At 44.8% G+C, this 23920-nt stretch overlaps 1 protein-coding gene across 3 annotated transcripts in view; it reads left to right on the forward strand.

Annotated features, from left to right (window-relative positions):
- The window catches only part of LOC115148546 (PDZ and LIM domain protein 4), a 71456-nt gene that overhangs the window by 23765 nt on the left and 23771 nt on the right, over window positions 1-23920 (forward strand). For all 3 annotated transcript variants that reach the window (XM_029690518.1, XM_029690520.1, XM_029690519.1), the window contains exon 3: window positions 21510-21597. In XM_029690518.1, coding sequence (XP_029546378.1) covers window positions 21510-21597 — 88 coding nt within the window. The remainder of the gene's footprint in view (window positions 1-21509; window positions 21598-23920) is intronic.

Here is a 23920-nt window from a genome sequence, read left to right on the forward strand (position 1 = left end):
GAATGATTGCTTCTGTGGACAGGTGTCTTTTTTACAGGTAACAAGCTGCGGTTAGGAGCACTCCCTTTAAGAGTGTGCTCCTAATCTCAGCTCGTTACCTGTATAAAAGAGCCAGAAATCTTTCTGATTGAGAGGGGGTCAAATACTTATTTCCCTCATTAAAATGCAAATCAATTTATAACATTTCAAACATGCGTTTTTCTGGATATTTTTGTTGTTATTCTGTCTCTCACTGTTCAAATAAACCTACCATTAAAATTATAGACTGATCCTTTCTTTGTCAGTGGGCAAACGTACAAAATCAGCAGGGGATCAAATACTTTTTTCCCCCACTGTATAGGGGCTATGCCTACTGTTAATTGCATTATGGCTGAGCATGGACATGCCAAACATTGTCAATAAGCAAGGTTAAATGAATTATTGATAAGGCCTAAAAAGAGAATTCTAATCAAATTCTATTCAAAATGAAATAACACCTTGTTTTAAATAGGCTATGTCACACTTACAGGCACCATCATTTCTCCCCATGGAGAAATGCATTGATAAAAAGGGAATGTCAGCTCACTGTTTTACTCCTCTCAAACTTGATATTTTAATAAAGCTTTGGTGAGTCTTGACTACTTTGCGATTGCATTGGGCAGACAAAAAAAGCCTTAATTGAGAGACTTCATTTTAATCCTCTGTCCAGTGTCTGTGTTCTTTTGCCCATCTTAAATCTTTTTTTTTTATTGGACAGTCTGAGATATGGCTTTTTCTTTGCAACTCTCTTTGCATCCCGGAGTCGTCTCTTCACTGTTGACTTTGAGACTGGTGTTTTGCAGGTTCCATTTAATGAAGTTGCCAGTTGAAGACTTGTGAGGCGTCTGTTTCTCAAACTAGACACTCTAATATACTTGTCCTCTTGCTCAGTTGTGCACCGGGGCCTCCCACTCCTCTTTCTATTCTGGTTAGAGACAGTTTGCGCTGTTCTGTGAAGGGAGTAGTACACAGCTTTGTATGAGATAATCAGTTTCTTGGCAATTTCTTACATGGAATAGCCTTCATTTCTCAGAACAAGAATAGACTGACGAGTTTCAAAAGAAAGTTCTTTGTTTCTGGCCATTTTGAGCCTGTAATCGAACTCACAAATGCTGATGCTCCAGACACTCAACTAGTCTGAAGAAGACCAGTTTAATTGCTTCTTTAATTAGCACAACAGTTTTCAGCTGTGCTAACATATTTGCAAAAGGGTTTTCTAATGATTAATTAGCCTTTTTAAAATGATAAACTTGGATTAGCTAACACAACGGGCCATTGGAACACAGGAGTGCTGATAATGGGCCTCTGTACGCCTATGTAGATATTCCATAAAAAAAATATGCCGTTTCCAGCTACAATAGTCATTTACAACATTAACAATGTCTACACTGTATTTCTGATCAATTTGATGTTATTTTAATGGACAACAAAATGTACTTTTTTTCTCTCTCTATATATATATATATACACTGTACACTGCTCAAAAAAATAAAGGGAACATTAAAATAACACATTCTAGATCTGAATTAATGAAATAATCTTATTAAATACTTTTTTCTTTACATAGTTGAATGTGATGACAAAATCACACACAAATAATCAATGGAAATCCAATTGATCAACCCATGGAGGTCTGGATTTGGAGTCACACTCAAGATTAAAGTGGAAAACCACACTACAGGCTGATCCAACGTTGATGTAATGTCCTTAAAACAAGTCAAAATGAGGCTCAGTAGTGTGTGTGGCCTCCAAGGCATGCTCCTGATGAGGTTGCGGATGGTCTCCTGAGGAATCTCCTCCCAGACCTGGACTAAAGCATCCGCCAACTCCTGGACAGTCTGTGGTGCAACGTGGCGTTGGTGGATGGAGCGAGACATGATGTCCCAAATGTGCTCAATTGGATTCAGGTCTGGGGAACGGGTGGGCCAGTCCATAGCATCAATGCCTTCCTCTTGCAGGAACTGCTGACACACTCCAGCCACATGAGGTCTAGCATTGTCTTGCATTAGGAGGAACCCAGGGCCAACCGCACCAGCATATGTTCTCACAAGGGGTCTGAGGATCTCATCTCGGTAGCTAATGGCAGTCAGGCTACCTCTGGCGAGCACATGGAGGGCTGTGCGGCCCCCCAAAGAAATGCCACCCCACACCATGACTGACCCACCGCCAAACCGGTCATGCTGGAGGATGTTGCGGGCAGCAGAACGTTCTCCACGGCGTCTCCAGACTCTGTCACGTCTGTCACGTGCTCAGTGTGAACCTGCTTTCATCTGTGAAGAGCACAGGGCGCCAGTGGCGAATTTGCCAATCTTGGTGTCCTCTGGCAAATGCCAAACATCCTGCACGGTGTTGGGCTGTAAGCACAACCCCCACCTGTGGACGTCGGGCCCTCATACCACCCTCATGGAGTCTGTTTCTGACCGTTTGAGCAGACACATGCACATTTGTGGCCTGCTGGAGGTCATTTTGCAGGGCTCTGGCAGTGCTTCTCCTGCTCCTCCTTGCACAAAGGCGGAGGTAGCGGTCCTGCTGCTGGGTTGTTGCCCTCCTACGGCCTCCTCCACATCTCCTGATGTACTGGCCTGTCTCCTGGTAGCGCCTCCATGCTCTGGACACTACGCTGACAGACACAGCAAACCTTCTTGCCACGGCTCGCATTGATGTGCCATCCTGGATGTGCTGCACTACCTGAGCCACTTGTGTGGGTTGTAGACTCCGTCTCATGCTAGCACTAGAGTGAAAGCACCGCCAGCATTCAAAAGTGACCAAAACATCAGCCAGGAAGCATAGGAACTGAGAAGTGGTCTGTGGTCACCACCTGCAGAACCACTCCTTTATTGGGGGTGTCTTGCTAATTGCATATAATTTCCACCTGTTGTCTATTCCATTTGCACAACAGCATGTGACATTTATTGTCAATCAGGGTTGCTTCCTAAGTGGACAGTTTGATTTCACAGATGTGTGATTGACTTGGAGTTACATTGTGTTGTTTAAGTGTTCCCTTTAATTTTTTGAGCAGTGTATATAGTTGGCATTGTTATGATTTTAGTTGTCCTTGATGTCCTTTGTTTTAAATGTATTATTTATAATTTTTTAGCATTTTTGTTTGCTGTTTTCTTCTGTCTTTTCCTTTTTTCTCTTTAGTTCATTATCTTGGTTGTTGGTGCATTGGAGGGTTCTTGGGGGTGGGGAATGGAATTAATTGTACTTTTTTTTTCTTCTTGGGGGGGACTGTGGGAGGGGTCTCGAATGGTTGAGGGACAGCTATTGGGGAACTGTGGGGGGGATCTTGAAGGGTTCGGGTTCACGTTTTTTGGCCTGGTAGTAGATCGGTCAACGTACTCTTGAGCAGGGCATTGACCCTGGATGCTTCTGTGTGTCGCTCTGAATGAGAATCTGTTGGATGACTGGTATGATGTAGGCTTCACTGCAAGTATATTGTATGTTTCGAATATTCAATAAATAAAACATTTATTAAAAACACCATCATCCCGGAAGCCCTAGCCTTTCAAAGCACTTCATGGCTACTGACGTGAGTGCTACGGGGCGGTAGTCATTTAGTTAGGTTACCTTCACTTTCTTGGGCACAGGGTCTATGGTGGTCTGTTTGAAACATGTAGGTATTACAGACTCGGTCAGGAAGAGGTTGAAAATGTCAGTGAAGACACTTGCCAGTTGGTCCGCACATGCTCTGAATACACGTCATGGTAATCCGTCTGGCACTGCGGCCTTGTGAATTTAAAGGTCTTACTCACATCTGCTACGGAGAGCGTGATCACACAGTCGTCGGGGACAGCTGGTGCTCTCATGCATGCTTCAGCGTTGCTTGCCTCGAAGCGATCATAAAAGGCATTTAGCTTGTCTGGTATGCTCGCGTCACTGGGCAGCTCACTGCTGGATTTCCCTTTGTAGTCTGTAATAGTCTGCAAGCCCTGCCACATCTGACGAGCATCAGAGCCGGTGTAGTAGGATTCAATCTTGGTCCTAAATTGATGCTTAGCCTGTTTGATGCTTCGTCTGAGGGCATAGCACAATTTCTTATAAGTGTCCGGATTAGTGTACCGCTCCTTGAAAGCGGCAGCTCTAGCTGTAAGCTCGTTGCGGATGTTGCCTGTAATCCATGGCTTCTGATTGGGATATGTACGTACGGTCACTGTGGGGATGACGTCGTCAATGCACTGATTGATGAAGGCGGTGACTGAGGTGGTATACTCCTCAATGCCATTGGATGAATCCCGGAACATATTCCAGTCTGTTCTTGCAAAACAGTCCTGTAGCGTAGCATCCGCATCATCCGACCACTTCCGTATTGAGTGAGTGACTCGCACTTCCTGCTTCAGCTTTTGCATGTAAGCAGGAATCAGGGGGACAGAATTATGGTCAGATTTGCCAAATGGAGGTCGAAGGAGAGCTTTGTATTCGTCTCTGTGTGTGGAATAATGGTGGTCTTTTTTTCCCTCTGGTTGCACATGTGACATGCTGGTAGAAATTAGGTAAAACTCATTTAAGTTTGCCTGCATTAAAGTCCCCGGCTAGTAGGAGCGCCGCTTCTGAATGAGCATTTTATTGTTTGCTTATGGCCTTATACAGCTCGTTGAGTGCGGTTTTATTGCCAGCATCGGTTTGTGGTGGTAAATAGACAGCTACGAATCATATAGATAAACTCTCTTGGTAGATAGTGTGGTCTACAGCTTGCACCCCAATCTCCGCCCCCTGTATTTCCATATTTTCTTCACACGAATGACAGGGATTTGAGCCTGGTCTTTAGTAAGTTCTACGCGTCAGACTCATTAAAGAAAAAATCTTTGTCCAGTTCGAGGTGAGTAATCGCTGTTCTGATATCCAGAAGCTGTTTTCGGTCATAAGAGACGGTAGCAGCAACATTATGTACAAAATAAGTTACAAACAATGCGAAAAAACAAACAAAATAGCACAGTTGGTTAGGAGCCCGTAAAACGGCAGCCATCCCCTCCGGCGCCATTATTCACTGGGACCAAGCTTCCTGCCATCCAGGACCTATACACTAGGCTGTGTCTGATCTGAGCCCCTACCTTTTTTTCAGGTATCTGTGACCAACAGATTCATATCTGTATTCCCAGTCATGTGAAATTCATAGATTAGGGCCTAATGAATTTATTTCAATTGAGTAATTTGCTTATATGAACTGTAACTCAGTAAAATCTTTGAAATTGTTGCGTGTTGTGTTTATATACACTATATTACCAAAAGTATGTGGATGCCTGCTTGTCGAACATCTCATTCCAAAACCATGGGCATTAATATGGAGTTGGTCCCCCCTTTGCTGCTATAACAGCTCCACTCTTCTGGGAAGGCTTTTCACTAGATGTTGGAACATTACTGCCGGGCTTCCATACAGCCACAAGAGCATTACTGAGGTTTGGCACTGATGTTGGGCGATTAGAGGTCTAAGGCACTGCATCACAGTGCTAGAAGTGTCACTACAGACCCTGCTTTGATTCCAGGCTGTATCACAACCGGCCGTGATTGTGAGTCCAATAGGGCGGCGCACAAATGGCCCAGCATCGTCCGGTTTAGGGTTTGGCCGGGGTAGGCCATCATTGTATTTAGGAATTTGATCTTAACTGACTTGCTTAGTTAAAACAAGGTTAAATAAATAAAAAATAAAATAAAAAATTTGACCAAAGGTGTTCGATGGGTTTAAGGTCAGGGCTCTGTGCAGGCCAGTCAAGTTCTTCTTCCACACCGATCTCAACAAACCATTTCTGTATGGACCTTGCTTGGTGCACGTGGGCATTGTCATGCTGAAACAGGAATGGGCCTTCCCCAAATTGTTGCCACAAAGTTGGAAGCACAGAATTGTCTAGAATGCTGTAGCATTAAGATTTCTCTTCACTGGAACTAAGGGGCCTAGCCCGAACCATGAAAAACAGACCCAGACCATTATTCCTTATCCACCAAACTTTACAGTTGGCCCTATGCATTCGGGCACGCAGAGTTCTTTTGGCATCCGCCAAACTCAGATTTGTCTGTCAGACTGCCGCTGAGCTCTTCAGTAAGTCCATTATACTGCCAGTGTTTGTCTATGGAGATTGCATGGCTGTGTGCTCGGTTTTATACACCTGTCAGCAATGGGTGTGGCTGAAATAGCCAAATCCACTAATTTGAAGGGGTGTCCACATAGTTTTGTAAATAGAGTGTATAATGCTCTTTTCAATCACTCGTGGAAGCCAGTCAATGTGAACAATTCTCTACCCCAACAGAGCACCCTTGCATCACATTCAGTAAGGCATACACATTGTGGCAGAGCATGGACTCCTAATTGAACAGTTAGATTGATATTGTATATTCAGCAGCTTATAATGGGTGAAATGGCTTTTTCCACTGCTTACAGCAATGCATAATTCTTAGTTCAGGAACATTGGGGATGAGTCTTTGATATTGGAGAGGACAGGAGCATTATAATGTAATGCAACACAGCAAATTCTCTATTTCAATGGAAATCATCAGTCTAAACAGCCAGTTGCCATTTAGAAGGGAGAACTCAGAAATGGGGATGAAGCAGAGTGGAAGATTAGTATTTTTCTCAGCTTTCCAACAGACGGTTTGAAATTCCCAGATGAGAAGAGTAGCCTACTGCGGTTTGGAATAGGTTTGGGATGACAACAGATCCAGGATGAAAATGTCCTCTTTCCTTCTAGGGTAGTGAAGTGAACATTAGACCCAGAATGATACTCGTCAGCCTGGAGCAGACTTTGCACATGCAGTGGAAAGGAAAGGAGAATCAGCCTGATTTCCACATCCATGGGTAACCTGACCCATCAGATGAGCAGGAGACATGGAGATGTGTCTGAGCTCAACGTTTTATCCTGTCAGAAGAAACTTTCAGTTTTCTGTGTAGAATCCAGAATGTGCTTTCCCTCGAAATGCTCCAGCCTCTCTGTGAAGCGGTCCGTAAATCAGAATGAGCGTTAAGTGGTACAGTATATCCACATAGGAGTAGGACATTTATTTAAGGATACACGAGGTTGAGTTTAGTGCAATCTCGAGTGGGAACCGAATGGTCCGCTGCTGTAGAAAGCCACATCAATGTCGAGTTTACATAAATATACTTTCATGCTTTTAAATGGATCTTGACTGATCTTTAATCATAACCTGCATCAATAAAAATGTATCTTTATTTTATTAACCTCTACCTTATGAAATTCATGCACTTTTCAATCAGTCATGAGCAAATGATTAGGGAAACCATGACTGGAGATTAGAGATGAAATGCCAACCAACCACTCCTGCAGGAGCAAAAAAGTTAATGCTTTTTCGCATTCTTTACTATTCTTCATGGTTTAATGAGAACATTTGAAATTCAGGTCACATGACGGCATGGTGAACACAGCAGCAGCCCTGGTATTTACTGGTATGTGACCTTTTTCACTACACCATTGGGTAATTGCTGTTGGCCAGGGCTGCTGAATCCAGGGAGTGTGTGTTGCGCAGATGAGTATGTACCCTTTTCTCCAACCCCAGCTGAAATGAGCGGCTAGCATACATGTGCAGTTAGTTTCAGTGAGAGGTATAAGGGAGGGAAGGAGGGAGCAAGGGAGCGAGAGCAAGAGAATCCACTTGGGCATAAGAATGTTATTTTACGGCCCAGATTTTCACTGTGTGTGTGGATGGAAATTCAATTACATAGATTGCATGCATCATGTAGCTTAGCATTGGATTTCTCTCCTAGACCTAGAGGATATAGGGCACTTCAAGTCCTTCACTTTATGTCATGTTTTTTTTAATACATATTTTAACTGCATGTAACCTCAGTCAGTTGGAAGACGGAAGGGAAATTCCATTCACACTTACAGTAAGCACAAGGGAGGGGAGATTTTGCGTGTCTCAATATAGATAAAGCTGACATGATTAATTTCTTGACAACAGGAATGTTGTGCTATATGTAAAATGACTTGGGTAATGTTCACGGGAGAGTATTGAACTAGTGCAACCAAAATGAAGTAATATTTTGGTTTGGAATGACCAGAAGAGGCGGGGGCCAAGTTGACTTACCCAGAAAATAATATTTTTGAGAACAACAGACCAAGCCCTCATTAAAAGTCTCAGCTATAAAGGACTCAAACTGTCAGGCTGCTGAGGCCTGTAATTTTCTGGTGCTGCCATTGGATAAATACTGTATATAAGCCTACAGGTCTGCTTGTTAACCCAAATTACATTGGCTGCAGCGGAGCATGAGGCATTATGTACAAGAATGTCTTACTTATGCCACTGAATTCATTACTTTCATGACCTTATTTTTTTAAATACTTTTTTCATAACCCATTTTTAAAGTGCCTATGAGCCCTTGGTAGTTGACCAGAGAGCCTCGTAAAAGCAAGAGTCAAATTAATAAATGTTCAATAAACTTGGGCTTGGAAGAGCATCTGTTTTTGTAAATGACACTGCCTCTGAATCAAGAAATAGTGTTATTAATGCATTTGTCACACATCAGTTGGAAGGAAGGAAGGAAGGAGAGAGGAGGAGGAAGAGAGCAACTGGCCAGCTTTAGTAAAGCTTGACACTGAGTCACCACTTCAACCCATCCAACTTCGCTGCTCCATTTCCAGTCCATGACAGGTTCCCTCGGGACTGCGCTGTGAGGCAAAATGGCTCTGCTGGTTCAGTATTTCTAGCAGCCTGATCAAAAGGTTGTTTCTAAACAGGCCCTGCTCCAAGTTCACTGTGGTGTCAGTGCCGGGCGGACAGAAACCCGGCAGGCCAGGGTCTTATTGAAACATGTCAAGTTTCCCTTAGCTGGCCTGTATATCTTCAGCCTATTGAGTCTCAATGAAGACATGGACCAGCTGTGGCGAATCTCACCTCCCAACCCCTGAGTCTTCCCTCCTCACGCCCACACTCCTCCTCTCCCCCTCCTTCTCACTGATCCCTCCTCTTTCCCTTGAAGAAAGCAGTGGTGGTTACGAAGAGCTGCGAGACAGACAACGGTTATTCGTTTCCACGAGTGGTCAGAGCCTGTGGAAAGAGCCCTGCTGGGCTGGCAGGTTCAACATAGAGAAGTAATGAGACCTGAGGAAGGAGAGAGACAGTAGGGAGAGAGGGAGACCGAGGGAGATTGTTATTTAATGCTGCTCTTTAATTATTTGTTATTCTTATCGCTTACTTTTTTTGTGGTATTTTTTTAACTGCATTGTTGGTTAAGGACTTGTAAGTAAGCATTTCACAGTAAGGTCTACACCTGTTGTATTCAGTGCGTGTGACAAATAATATTTGATTTGATTTGAGAGGGAAACAGAGAAAGAGAGAAAGATAGCCTGGTGGAGGTGCCTCTGATTTCCTGGTCTGACTGCCTGGACAGTGAGTCAGAGCTGAGGAATTATGAATGGGACAGGGATTGTAAATATAGTACTCCTACTAGGAAAGAGAAAATAAACAGCCAAAGATAGGGAAAATCCCTCCCCTGTCCTCCACTTCTGTTGTGGTCGTAAATGGCACTTCAAGGGAGCCGGTGGAGTTGGGAGGGGAGACTACAGCTTTGCTGCAGTCACTGATCTTGTCATCTCACAGACCAATAATCTACTAAGTGAACCCCAGGTCTGGTGAGAAGACTCCATACGTGTGGTTTTAAAAACCACTTTGTCTCCGAGACCAGAGACTACATTTGATCTCGTCTCATATTACACCAATAGCGAAGTAGCAGCTTGATGGTTTTGATTTATAACAGTGTATTATTAAAAAAACTGGTTTCAGTTAGGGATCAAGAGGAGTTGAGAAGCATTTGATAACAACAGGAAGGCCTCAATCTGGCAAGAGGTAATGCTGTTGATCAGCATCTTGTTCTGAGGGTAGTTTCTCCCCTTTAGTCAATGCAGCATGAAATCCCTGCACAGCCAAAATAAACCATCCACATCCACCGCCTCAACCAAATCAGGAAATTAAAAACCAGCAGAGTCAGACAGCGGAAAATCTGACCGAAGGGAAGGCTTGTCGAAACTCATAATGATACCCTGACACTGGGCCATTTCATTTGAGAGACTTCTATCGTCTTTATTCGACAGTGATATACACACACACATGCTCATTTATGAGCAAGGGGAGTAGGAGAAGGATATTCAATTTGACGTGAAATAAAAGCGTGCTCATTGACCAGTTGTCTCTTGGCACTGGAGGCCAGCGAGGAGAGAGTAAAAGGCCGTTGGTCTGCTCGGCTCTGATCGCTCGCAGACCGTCTCCACTAATCCCTCACACACTGACTCAATATTGCAGGGACACGCTAAACTGGATCACGAAAAACAATATGCTCCATTGTGCCTGTCCTATTGGTGCGTATCACAATGTCTGCTGCCTACTCCGTCAGTCTCTCTGCCTCTCTCAAAGTTTCCACTCATAAATCTACACTACATGACCAAAAGTATGTGGACACCTGCTCATCATTTATCACTCCGGAGAACGTGTTTCCACTGCTCCAGAGTCCAATAGTGGTGAGCTTTACACCACTCCAGCAGATGCTTGGAATTGCGCATGGTCATCTTAGGCTTGTGTGCGCCTGCTCAGCCATGGAAACCCACTTAATGAATCTCCCGACAAACAGGTATTGTGCTGACCTTGCATCCAGAGGCAGTTTGGAACTCGGTACTGAGTGTTGCAAACGAGGACAGACAATTTTTACGCGCTTCAGCACTCGGCGGTCCTGTTCTGTGAGCATGAGTTACCTACCACAGCTGAGCCGTTGTTTCTCCTAGATGTTTCCACTTCACAATAACAGCACTTACAGTTGACCGGGGCAGCTGTAGGATGCCATGATTTGTTGGAAAGGTGGAATCCTATGACGGTGCCACGTTGAAAGTTGCTGAGCTCTTAAGGCCATTCTACTTCCAATGTTTGTCTATGGAGATTGCATGGCTGTGTGCTCAATTATATACACCTGTCAGCAACGGGTGTGGCTGAAATAGCCGGGTCCACTTATTTGAAGAGCTGTCCACATACTTTTGTATATATAGTGTATGTCCTCCTTGACATGTTCTATGGTTCCTTGTATTAAAGCAAATATAATATGCCACCAATTGACTTGCTCAATAGAGCGTTCATAATATGAATTCTTATTATGTATCCAAGGAAACAAACATCCTGGGATATAAAGTGTTGTATCCTTGGAAAAGAGGGAGGGTTGGATGGATGTCCTAGGCATAGATCGCCCCACGCTGTCTGCAGCTCATCTATCAAACACGTACCCATAAAGCAGCCTTGATACGAACACCTCTGTGATAATTTCTGAGGCATTGCCTCACCCGCCACAGCCTTGCCAGCTGAATCCGGAGTGACCTCATCCTTCAGTTGTGAAGTTTCCACTAGTGGAGAACTGAGGCCTCATTGTTGCCTCCTGCTCCAGAGGCCTGCCTGCGTTCACGTGCGTAGGTGAGATTACTGACCAACTGACCAGGTGAAGAATGAGCGGAGGGAAACGTCTTTGTTCCTCTGCACACGCACATTGCACTCTGCTGCCTCGCTGGGGCCATTGTGATGTCATGGCATTGCCCTTTTGAAAGCTGGGCGGTTGGCCCATATACTGTAACAGCAAATGGTCTAGCAACGGGACCCCCCCCGACATGATTCAGGAATTCCAAAAAGCATTACAAACTCCTCCCTCAGAAGTCTGTTTCTCTATGTGGAGGCGATAGTCATTTACTTCCCCCTTCCCAACGGTGTGCCATTAAACAAGCTATATAATGTCATTTCATTTGTATTGCACGTTTTTATAACCCTATGGTTTTATAGGAAGTTCTAAATCTTGCTGAAGCAATTTTCTCCATGTCTGGGGTGTGGAGCGCAGGCCATAAATTAAGACTAGTCTATTGTATTAACACAGGAAACAAGTACAATACAGTATAAGAATGGCAAAATATTTTGTATTTACAGTACATGGATGGGCCCAGCCATGATAGGCAAAATACTTTGTGATAAATGAAAGACAATGGGGTTTATTGTACAGTCACCTGACACAGAGAGCACACAATACTTTTTTGACCCCTTTACCATCCTGTTGTTTCTGTTCACTCAGGTGGCTGGCTCAGCATGGTGAACTAAACTAATAACAAGGAATACTGTGGGATTACGCTACAAATAGCGGTGCCTGTATTCGTGTTAGACAAAGTACAGGAGGTTGGGACTATAAGATTCTATCCGCGTTTTTGTCAAAATTGAGTTATTGTCATAGTCTTGTTCTGTTCAATGTTATCTACCTTCAGTGCCTTCAGAAAGTATTCACACCCCTTGCCTAATTCCAGATTTTGTTGCGTTTCAGCCAGAACAATTGCAGTTTTTTTGGTCACTGGCCTACACACAATACCCCATAATGTCAAAGTGGAATTATGTTTTTAGAAATGTTCAAAAATTCTTTCAAAATGAAAATTGAAATGTCTTGAGTCAACTAGTATTCAACCCCTTTGTTATGGCAAGCCTAAATAAGTTCAGGAGTAAAAATGTGCTTAACAAGTCAAATTATTGTAAGGTTCTGTATTTATTTTCTTAGTCAACCTTGTGTTCTGTTTCTTTGCGTTCTTGAACGTAGCCCTGTCTTTCATTTTTGTTCATTGATTTCACCTGTGTTAGTTACTCGCCTAGTGTCATCAGCTCCTATTTAGTTCAGTTCATTCTGTTTGTGCCTTTATGAGGTATTGTTCGTTTTGACTCTACGAAGCCTTTTCTTAGCTCGTTTGTGAGAACCAGTTATAGCCTTCAGTCCTAGTTTTGATTCCCTGCCTGTTTGACTACCTGTGTATGACCATTGCCTGCCTGTGACCACGATTCCTGCCTCCTGCGAAGGCGAAATAAACACCTGCCGTGCTCTGTGCGTGAATCTACAAATTTTTCTCCCTGAGTATTCATTACAGAATACCTCACCTAAAAACGGAATGGATTCAGTGAAATACAGCGGCGCCTAACCCGGTAAGAGGATTGTATGGAGGAAATCTGCCATCTTCTCCGCCAGCCTATCCCTACTCCTCCAATGCCAGGTATCGTAACCCATAGCCCTCCTTCATTCATATCCATGCCTGGAAAATATAACGGTTCACCTGGGAAATGTCAGGGATTTCTGATACAATGCAGCAAATTCATTGAGCACAACCCCACTAACTTCGCCACCGACAAGAGCAGGGTGGATTTTGTCTCTACTCACAGGCAAAGCCCTGGATTGGGCCACCGACATATGGACTGCCAACAGCACAAAACTCGGATCCGAGACCCATTTCCACACCCTCTTCAAAGAGGTATTCGATCACTCTCCCTCCGGTCGTCCTATAGGAGACCTCCTCATAGAACTTCAACAAGGATGTAATTCAGCTGCCGAGTATGCCCTCGAGTTCAGCACAAAGGCTGCAGGGAGTGGATGGAGTGAGGCTGCTTTACTTACCATCTACCGACGAGAGCTCAACAGGGAACTTCAAGCGGAGGTGGCCTGTGGCGGTGACCTTCTTCAGGATTTAAATCAATACATTCGTATTTCCATCTCCATCGGCCAATTCATCGCCGACGAACTCTGCCACCCAGGAACCCGAAACCTTCTCTTTCCATGATTTCCCCCATCCCGTCCGAGTCTTCCAGAGCCCATGCAGTTGGGCCATGCTCCACTCCCGTGTATCGAATGTCAAAGGCGGATCCAAGAAGGGCTCTGCCTATACTGTGGAGGGAAAGATCATCTACTCAGCCATTGCCCTGTTCGCCCCCCCTCCCACAGAAAGATGAGAAGGGTCCCTCTGCTGCCATGCAGGTAGGCATGTCCTTACTTCTAAATATCTCCCAGAAGCAATTCTCCATCCCAGTATTGATAACCATGAAGGGGGTTACTAAGTATGTAGATGGCTTGATAGATTCGGGAGCAGCAGGTCATTTCATTGATTACCAGCTAGTACAAGAGCTTGACATTGATCTAACACTGTCACCCCTCCCTTAAGGATTAACACCCTGGACAGGCAGCCATGTGGCACGTGATTCATTATGCACCTGACAGTGTCACCCTCCAGATTGGAGTCCTCCACTCCGAAACCATTCAACTCATGGAACTCTCATCCCCCAAACAGCCACTAATCCTCGGACACCCCTGGCTTTGTCATCACGACCCTGCCATCTCGTGGCAACAAGGTGAACTACTGTCCTGGTCTTCTAGCTGCTTCATCAGTTGTCTCCACCTACCCTGCAGAGCCACCACCATTGAGGCCTCTGCAGTGCCACCCACCATACCATCTGAATCCAACCAGTACAGCAAAATCAAGGCCTCCACTCTGCCACCACATCGCCCAGGGGACTGTGCTGTTGACTTACTTCCTGGAGTGTCCCCACCGAAGAGCCGTGTTTACCACCTATCCTGGAAAAGGAGGCAATGGAGAACTACACTGACGCACTCAAACGGTTTCATTCGTCCTCCTTCCCCGACTGCGTCCAGCTTCTTCTTCATTGGAAAAAAGGACAGTGGTCTCCGTCCATGTATTGATTACCATTCTCTGAATGACGTCATGATCAAGAACCATTTCCCTCTTCCTTTGATCCCAGCGACCCTTGAACAAGTGGGCCGCGCCAACATCTATACAAAACTCGACCTGCGAAGGGCATATAACCTTGTCTGTATACGTAAAGGCGACGAATGGAAGACGGCCTTCATCACCGCACAAGGGCACTACAAATACCTGGTCATGCCCTACGGCCGCTGTCTTCCAATCCTTTATGACCAAGGTTTTCCAGTATATGATCAACAACATCCTGACTTACTCCCACTCCCAGAAGGAACACATGCAGCATGTGCAAAAGTTTCTTCAACGGCTCATTGACAATAACCTTTGAATACTGAAAAGAGCACCTTCCATGTAACCTCGGTAACCTTCCTCGGTTTCGTACTGACACCTGGAGGGGTCAGCATGGATGAGCACAAAGTCACCGCCGTCAGTAACTGGCCAAAACCCTCCACCGTTAAGGAACTCCAACGTTTCATTGGGTTCTCCAACTACTATTGCCGGTTCATTCTGAACTTCAGTTCTACTGCTGCTCCCCTCACTGACCTTAGCAGCCAAAAGACCCCGGACCCTTCAGCAACTTGAAACGCCTCTTCACCTCAGCTCCTGTCCTTCGCCAACCTGATCCAACCCTTCCTTTCACCCTGAAGGTGGATGCCTCTGGAGTAGGAGCCATAATCTCTCAGCGGGTGGGAACACCTCAAATCACATCCCTGTGCCTTCTTCTCCAGGAAGTTATCCTCCTCTGAGAGGAATTACGACAGAACTCCTCGCCATCAAGCTTGTTCCTCAAGGAGTGGCGCCGCTGGAGGGTGCACAACATCCCTTCCTCATCCTAACAGATCATTGTACTCTAGAATATATCAGAGGGGCCAAGAGGATAAACTCCAGACAAGCTCGCTGGGCTCTTCACACGCTTCCATTTTCATGTTACTTACATCCCTGGAAAGAAAAACGTAAAAGCTGATGCGCTATCCCGCCAGTTTGACCTTCCGACTAGTAACTCGGACCCTACACCCATTCTTCCTTCCTCTTGCATTATGGGACCGGTACAGTGAGAGATTCACTCTGCCATACAAGAAGCCCTAACGTCAGACCTGGCTCCTCCTGAGACACCAGCTAGGAAGAGCTATGTACAAGCAGCTGTTAGACCCCCAACTGATGCATTTGTGTCACATGTCTTTGGGGTCAGGACTTCCAGGCATTACATGAACCACCGAACTTCTAGCTCGTAAGTTCTGGTGGTCCTCACTGGCATCCAACGTAAGGGATTACGTACTCCTGTCCAGTCTGCGCCCAAACCAAAGCCCTCGTCATCTCCCTTCTGGTAAGCTTCAACCTTTGCCAATCCCTCACAGACCCTGGTCCCTCATAGCAGTTGACTTCATCACAGACCTTCCTGAATCCTCTGGTAACACCACCATCCTTGTCATAGTAGACCGTTTTTCAAAAATGTGTGTGGTTCCTCCTCATTTACCTAACGCCATGGAATTAGCTGAGTATGTTCCAGCAGGTGTTCCGTCTGTATGGCATTCCGGAAGACATCGTCTCTGACCGCAGGCCCTAGTTTGTCTCCCAGGTGTGGTGAGCCTTCTGTGACTGACTGGGGGGGTCGTCCTCAGCCTCTCCTCCGGGTACCATCCCCAGACCAACGGGCAGACGGAACGCCTGAACCAAGAAATGGAGAAGTACCTCCGCCAACAATGTTCTGCCTCGCCACACGACTGGAGTCGGTATATGGCCTGGGACGCATACACTCAGAACTCACTCATGCATTCATCACTCCGCCTTACTCCGTTTTCAGTGTGTACTTGGTTTCCAACCCCCCCCCATGTTTCCCTGGGAGGCGGAGCCTGGCACTGTCCCAGCTGTCGATGACTGGTTTCGGCGTAGTGAGTTGGTATGCATCTGTAGGAAGCCTCTAATACCCAGAAACGCTTTGCCGCAGACCGACACCACTTTTTCACCCCGGAGAGCATGTGTGGCTCTCTACCAGAGACATCTGGCTCCGCCTCCCCTGCAAAAAGTTCTGTCCTCGCTTCATTGATCCCTTCAAGATAACCCATCGCATCAACCCTGTCATGTACTACCTCCAGTTACCCCCGTCAGTATAAAATCTCCTTGTCCTTCCATGTGTCTCTGTTAAATCCTTGTCACCTACAGTCCATCCTGCAGTGCGCCCCCACCGTTGGACGTCGGAGGGGAACCTGCCTACGCCATTCAGGCCATCCTTGATTCCAAACGCCTGAGAGGTCACATCCACTATCTAGTGGACTGGGAAGGTTATGTGCCTGAAGACCAGTCCTAAGTCCCCAACCAGGACATCCTCGACCCAGAGATGATTCGGGCATTCCACCGTAACCATCCGGATCATCCCGCTCCTCGGGGTCGACCCCCGAACAGACCCACATCCGCCTCAATGTAGAACGTCGGGTCAGTCCACGGCCTTGTCGAACCAGCCTGCTGGACCTCGCCCCCGAGGGAGGCGGCCGCCTCTGCTCCGGTGCCGTTGGGTCGTCAGGAGCCTCCCTTGGGGAGGGGGGGTACTGCATTTATTTTCTTAGTTAACCTTGTGTTCTGTTTCTTTGTTCTTGAACGTAGCCCTGTCTTTCATTTTTGTTCATTGATTTCACGTGTTAGTTACTCACCTGGAAACATAAACACCTGCATGTGAATCTACACCTTTTTCTCCCTGAGTATTCATTACAATTATAAGTTGCAGGGACTCACTCAGTGTGAATTATAGTGTTTAACCCTCAGTCTAAGTGAATTTCAAACACAAAGACCAGGGAGGATTTCCAATGTCTCACAAACAAGGATACCTATTGGTAAAAAGCAGACATTGAATATCCCTTTGAGCATAGTGAAGTTATTAATCAAACTTTGGATGGTGTCTCAATACACCCAGTCACTACAAAGATACAAGCGTCCTTCCTAACACAGTTGCCGGAAAGGAAGGAAACCACTCAGGGATTTCACCATGAGGCCAATGGTGACTTAAACAGTTACAGAGTTTAATGGCTGTGAAAGGACTGAGGATGGTTCAACATTGTAGTTACTCCACAATACTAGCCTAAATGACAGTGAAAGGAACCCTGTACATAAATATTCCAAAACATACGCCCTGTTTTACAATAAGGTAAAACTGCAAAAAATGTAGCAAATAAATTCACTATGTCCTGAATACAGAGCGTTATGTTTGGGGCCAACACATCACGGAGTACCACTCTTCATATTTTCATGTTATGGGTATGCTTGTCATCAGCAAGGACTATGGAGATTTTTAGGATAAAAAGACATGTAATAGAGCTAAGCACAGGCAAAATCAGAGGAAAACCGGGTTCAGTCTGCTTTCCAACAGACACTGGGAGATGAATTCACTTATCAGCTGGACAATAACCTTAAACACAAGGCCAAATATACACTGCCGTTGGTTACCAAGATGACATGAAATGTTCCTGAGTGGCCTATTTATAGTTTTGACTTAAATCAGCTTAATCTATGGCAAGACTTGAATGGCTGTCTAGCAATAATCAACTAACTTGACAGAGCTTGAATTTTTATAAATATTGTACAATCCTGGTGTGGAAATCTCTGTAACTTAACCAGAAAGATTCACTGCTGTAATCACTGCCAAAGATGACTCAGGTGTGAATAATTATGTATATGAGATTCTTCATTTTCAATAAATTAGCAAAAATGTCAAACATGTTTTAACTTTGTCATTATGGGGTATTGTGTGTAGATGGATGTGAACCATATATTTTTTCACTTTAGAAATCAGGCTGTAACACAAAATGTGGAATTCGGGGGTATGAATTCTTTCTGAAGGCACCGTAGTACTCTAAATCCCCCAATTTATGTTAAAAAGAATGCAAGATAAAAATAGCTGACATCATTCAAAGCAATGAGGATTTTGGAACTTTAAAGCCAACTGTCTCATCTTAGAATTATTGTTTTGCAGATAGAACCTTATAGTCCCAAGCTCTCGAGTATCTATAGTCAAGTTTCATGCTTGACGAAGACCGGCGTACAGCCATCACTGTCTATAAATTGTTTTATTTTTTTATTTCACCTTTATTTATCAGGTAGGCTAGTTGAGAACAAGTATTCATTTACAACTGCGACCTGGCCAATATAAAGCAAAGCAGTGTGACACAAACAACAGAGTTACACATGGAATAAACAAACATACAGTCAATAATACAATAGAGAAAGTCTATATACAGTGTGTGCAAATGAGGTAGGATAAGGGGGGTGAGGCAATAAATAGGCCAAAGTGGCGAAATTATTACAGTATGGCAAATTAAACACTGGGGTGATAGATGTGCAGAAGATGAGTGTGCAAGTAGCGGTACTGTGGTGCAAAGGAGCAAAATAAATAAAATAAATAATATGGTGATTATGTAGTTCGATGGGCTATTTACAGATTGGCTATGTACAGGTGCAGTGATCTGTGAGCTGCTCTGACAGCTGGTGCTTAAAGCTAGTAAGGGAGATATGAGTCTCCAGCTTCAGTGATTTTTGCAGTTCATTCCAGTCATTGGCAGCAGAGAACTGGAAGGAAATGCGGCTGAAGGAGGAATTGGCTTTGGGGGTGACCAGTGAAATATACCTGCTGGAGCGCGTGCTGCGGGTGGGTGCTGCTAGGGTGATAAGCCGGGGCTTTACCTAGCAACGACTTAAAGATGACCTGGAGCCAGTGGGTTTGGCGACTGATATGAAGGAAGGGCCAGCCAACGAGAGCATACAGGTAGCAGTGGTGGGTAGTATATGGGGCTTTGGTGACAAAACGGATGGCACTGTGATGGACTGCATCCAATTTGCTGAGTAGAGTGTTGGAGGCAATTTTGTAAATGACATCACCGAAGTCAAGGATCGCCAGGATAGTCAGTTTTACGAGGGTATGTTTGGCAGCATGAGTGAAAGATGCATTGTTGCGAAATAGGAAGCCGATTCTAGATTTAAGTTTGGATTGGAGATGCTTAATATGAGTTTGGAGGGAGAGTTTACAGTCTAACCAGACACCTAGGTATTTGTAGTTGTCCACAAATTCTAAGTCAGAACCATCCAGCGTAGTGATGCTAGGTGGGCGGGCAGGTGCGGGCAGCGATCGGTTGAAGAGCATGCATTTAGCTTTACTTGCATTTAAAAGCAGTTGGAGGCCACGGAAGGAGAGTTGTATGGCATTGAAGCTCATCTGCAGGTTAGTTAACACAGTGTCCAAGGAAGGGCCAGAAGTATACAGAATGGTGTCGTCTGCATAGAGGTGGATCAGAGAATCACCAGCAGCAAGAGCGACATCATTGATGTATACAGAGAAAACCGTCGGCCCGAGGATTGAACCCTGTGGCACCCCCATAGACTGCCAGAGGTCCGGACAACAGGCCCTCCGATTTGACACACTGAACTCTGTCAGAGAAGTAGTTGGTGAACCAGGCGAGGCAGTCATTTGAGAAACCAAGGATGTTGAGTCTGCCAATAAGAATGTGGTGATTGACAGAGTCAAAAGCCTTGGCCAGGTCAATGAATACAGCTGCACAGTATTATCTCTTATCGATGGCGGTTATCATATCGTTTAGGACCTTGAGCGTGGCTGAGGTCCACCCATGACCAGCTCGGAAACCAGATTGCATAGCAGAGAAGGTACGGTGGGATTTGAAATGGTCGGTGATTTGTTTGTTAACTTGGCTTTCGAAGACCTTAGAAAGGCAGGGTAGGATAGATAGGTCTGTTGCAGTTTGGGTCAAGAGTGTCTCCCCCTTTGAAGAGGGAAATGACCACGGCAGCTTTCCAATCTTTGGGGATCTCAGACAATATGAACGAGAGGTTGAACATGCTAATAATTGGGGTTGCAACAGTTTCTGTGGATAATTTTAGAAAGAGAGGGTCCAGATTGTCTAGCCCGGCTGATTTGTAGGGGTCCAGATTTTGCAGCACTTTCAGAACATCCGCTATCTGGATTTGGGTTAAGGAGAAATGGGGGAGGCTTGGGCAAGTTGCAGTGAGGTGTGCAGGGTAGTTGACCGGGGTAGGGGTAGCCAGGTGGAAATCATGGCCAGCTGTAGAAAAATGCTTATCGAAATTCTCAATTATCGTGGATTTATCGGTGGTGACAGTGTTTCCTAGCCTCAGAGCAGTGGGCAGCTGGGAGGAGGTGCTCTTATTCTCCATGGACTTCAGTGTCCCAGAACGTTTTGGAGTTAGTGCTATAGGATGCAAATTTCTGTTTGATAAAACTAGCCTTTGCCTTCCTAACTGCCTGTGTATATTGGTTCCTAACTTCCCTGAAAAGTTGCATATCGTGGAGGCTATTTGATGCTAATGCAGTACGCCACAGGATGTTTTGCAAGGCAAAGATTGGTGTGCACAGATAATATTTTTGACTGTCTAGGCTTGGTTCAGTCCTACAGTTTGTATTCACAGACTGTTATATTGTACTGAAGTGAATAAAAAAGGAATCATGAGAAAGTTTTGCCAAGGGTTGTGAGTTCATGCGATAGTTTTCCTGTTGATGTGCAGTAGAGATGACTTTATCACTAAAATGTATTGGAATGTGATCATACTCAGCTGCCAGTGTTACGCCTGCTAAACAAAAACACATGCTGAGAAGAAACCTGACACTTGATACTGTGTAAAATGAAGAAGTGAAGCTTATTTTGGAACACAGTGAAATATTTCATCCCCGGACCATATCCCGGTAATATTTAGCAGTGGTTAGTGATATTTAATACGAAAGTTCAAGTCATCATCTTTTTTTCCCTTACTTAACTGTATTATGGTGTCTGTGTCATGAGTTTAGTCCATTTTCATTCCCCTCTAGCATAATCATATCCAGTAATAACAGAATTTAATAGCATATTCTTAGTGACTGCTGTGAGCAAATAACCTGTGAACACAAATTGATAGCAGCAGATATGACGACTTTAAAAGCCCCTTAGTATTTTAGAGATACAGAGTCCTTGTTTATCTAACCCTAGCCTCTCTTTCCTGGGTATTGTCTTTCAGGTCAGGAAACAACGTCTGGTCTCCAAATGTTATTGAAGATGGCAAGACAAGTCCATACATGGCCACATTGGAGTCTGAGTCACCACAGGTATGAGCTGCACTTGTTTACATGCAAATAAGAGCCATAGATACGATTATATACACTGAACCAAATTCATTAGGCCCTAATCTGTGGATTTCACATGACTGGGAATACAGATATTGATCTGTTGGTCACAGATACCTTAAAAAGGTAGATGGATGGATCACAAGTCAGTATCTGGTGTTACCACTATTTGCCTCATGTAGCGCGACACATCTCCTTCGCATAGAGTTGATCAGGCTGTTGATTGTGGAACGTTGTCCCACTCCTCTTCAATGGCGCTGGATATTGGCGGAAACTGGAACACGCTGTCGTACGCGTCGATCCAGAACATTTCGATCCCGAAATAAATTATCCAGATGCAAGCCGATGCGTTGCCGGTGAACTTTGCAGCGTTTTCCGATACTGAACTGAGAGTGAAGCAAAGCGTAACCAAAACAAGCAGACAATGAGCGTATTGTGGCTGGGACTTCTGAGAAGTGACCATTCATCTTTTATTGTTGCCGTTGGTTGTCATGTTGGGGCGCTTTCCCATGTCCCAGTCTCTTCAGTGTAGCGATCCCTGTAAACTGGGCTGAATGGTCACACAAAGGCCTGAAATAATTTCATCACTTCATCAACTGAATGTTGACACTATACACAGCAGACAGATGTATTGAGTTCCGCTTCAGTAGACAGGCTGGTGGACATTTGAATGAAACAGCTATATGAATGGTGGAAGGTTCAATACAGAACAAGTGAATTTTATCCCTGAGGTGAATATGGTGAATGTTTTTTCCATGTAGCTGCGCCTGAGTTTACATAGTCTTTTTTTGCCTTCAGAAAGCCGCATAGACATTTTATTGCTTTAACACGTGTGACATCTATTAAGTCAAAGCCACTGATCCTTATTCTAAATATTCCTAATGGTCTTGGAGTACATGGTTGATATACTGCTCTTGTAAGCATGGTAGTCATAACATATAAATCTTCCTAGTGATAAAGGAGGTGAAAGACCAACGCATTACAGCCTTCAGGCAATCCAATGAGACAGGCAGATTCCCTGAGAGGGGTCCTGGGGATTGGGAACATTGTATTTCACCATCTCGACACAAGCTGAAGTCTGAGCGAAGGGGAACTATCAACTCAAACTCTGTATATAAACGGAGACAGGCATGCTAGCAGTACCTCCTGTGTGTGTATAATCGGAGAATACTGCTCTACCTCCTGGATAAATTACAGAGGGAGGTTTGGAAACCTTGTATCCACTCTACTCTCTACTAAAAGACGGGCTCCTTTTTAATAGACTTAACGTTGAGAGCTAAAAACGGCAAAGTGAGTAAGTACCATTAGCTGCATTTGCTTAATTTGCTTTAGGTGGAGGCTTGTTAACATGAAAGGGAAACAGTTGGTTGGTTGGTCCCTTGAGTTAGGCCAAATGAGGACCTGAAATGGTCTCATCACACCAAGACCGTGGTGAAGAAGGCGCAACAGCGCCTATACAACCTCAGGAGGAGGAAAAAATTCGGCATGGCCCCTAAAGAGCCTCACAAATTTCTACAGATGCACAATTGAGAGCATACTGTTGGGCTGCATCACCACCTGGTACGGCAACTGCACCACCCTCAACTGCATGGCTATCCAGAGAATGGTGCGGCCAACGCAGCTCCGGGGGCCCGCTGCCTGCCCTCCAGCACTCGTGTCAAAGGAAGGGCAAGAAGATCATTAAATACCTCAGTCTCCCTAGCCACGGACTGTTCACTCAGCTACCGCCTGGCAGACGGAGACAATACAGGTGCATCAGAGCTAAGACAGAGAGACTAAAAAACAGCTTCTATCTCCAGGCCATCAAACTGTTGAACAGCCATCACTAGGTGATGCACACTCATTCACACAAAACACACACACACAAACTAGCACACACACATACCTCATACTCACAAACACATGCACATACACTCACACACATCACTCACACAGTCACACACAGCCAACGCGGCTGTCCCGTATTGTAGAGACATTAAACCACTGGACACTTCCCGTTTCACACTGTATTTATATACTGTATTCTCTAAATGGCTCTAATATATCTACTTCTGTACATATCATTCTTGTGTAAATTAATCTGGTGTATATACGTAGATTACATTTGGATTACTGTTACAGTGCTATTTGGGGTTTTAATTGGGATCGTTACGACACTTGATTTATTTATTTTGATTATTTGTGTACTTGTTTCACATTTTACCGAGTTTAGGAGCTAGTAACATAAGCATTTCACTGCACCTGCTATAACATTTGCTAAACTGTGTACGCAACCAATAAACATAGATTTGATTCTGATTCGATT

Source organism: Salmo trutta, chromosome 15 (assembly GCF_901001165.1).
Source record: "Salmo trutta chromosome 15, fSalTru1.1, whole genome shotgun sequence".
Classification (NCBI taxonomy): Eukaryota; Metazoa; Chordata; class Actinopteri; order Salmoniformes; family Salmonidae; genus Salmo; species Salmo trutta.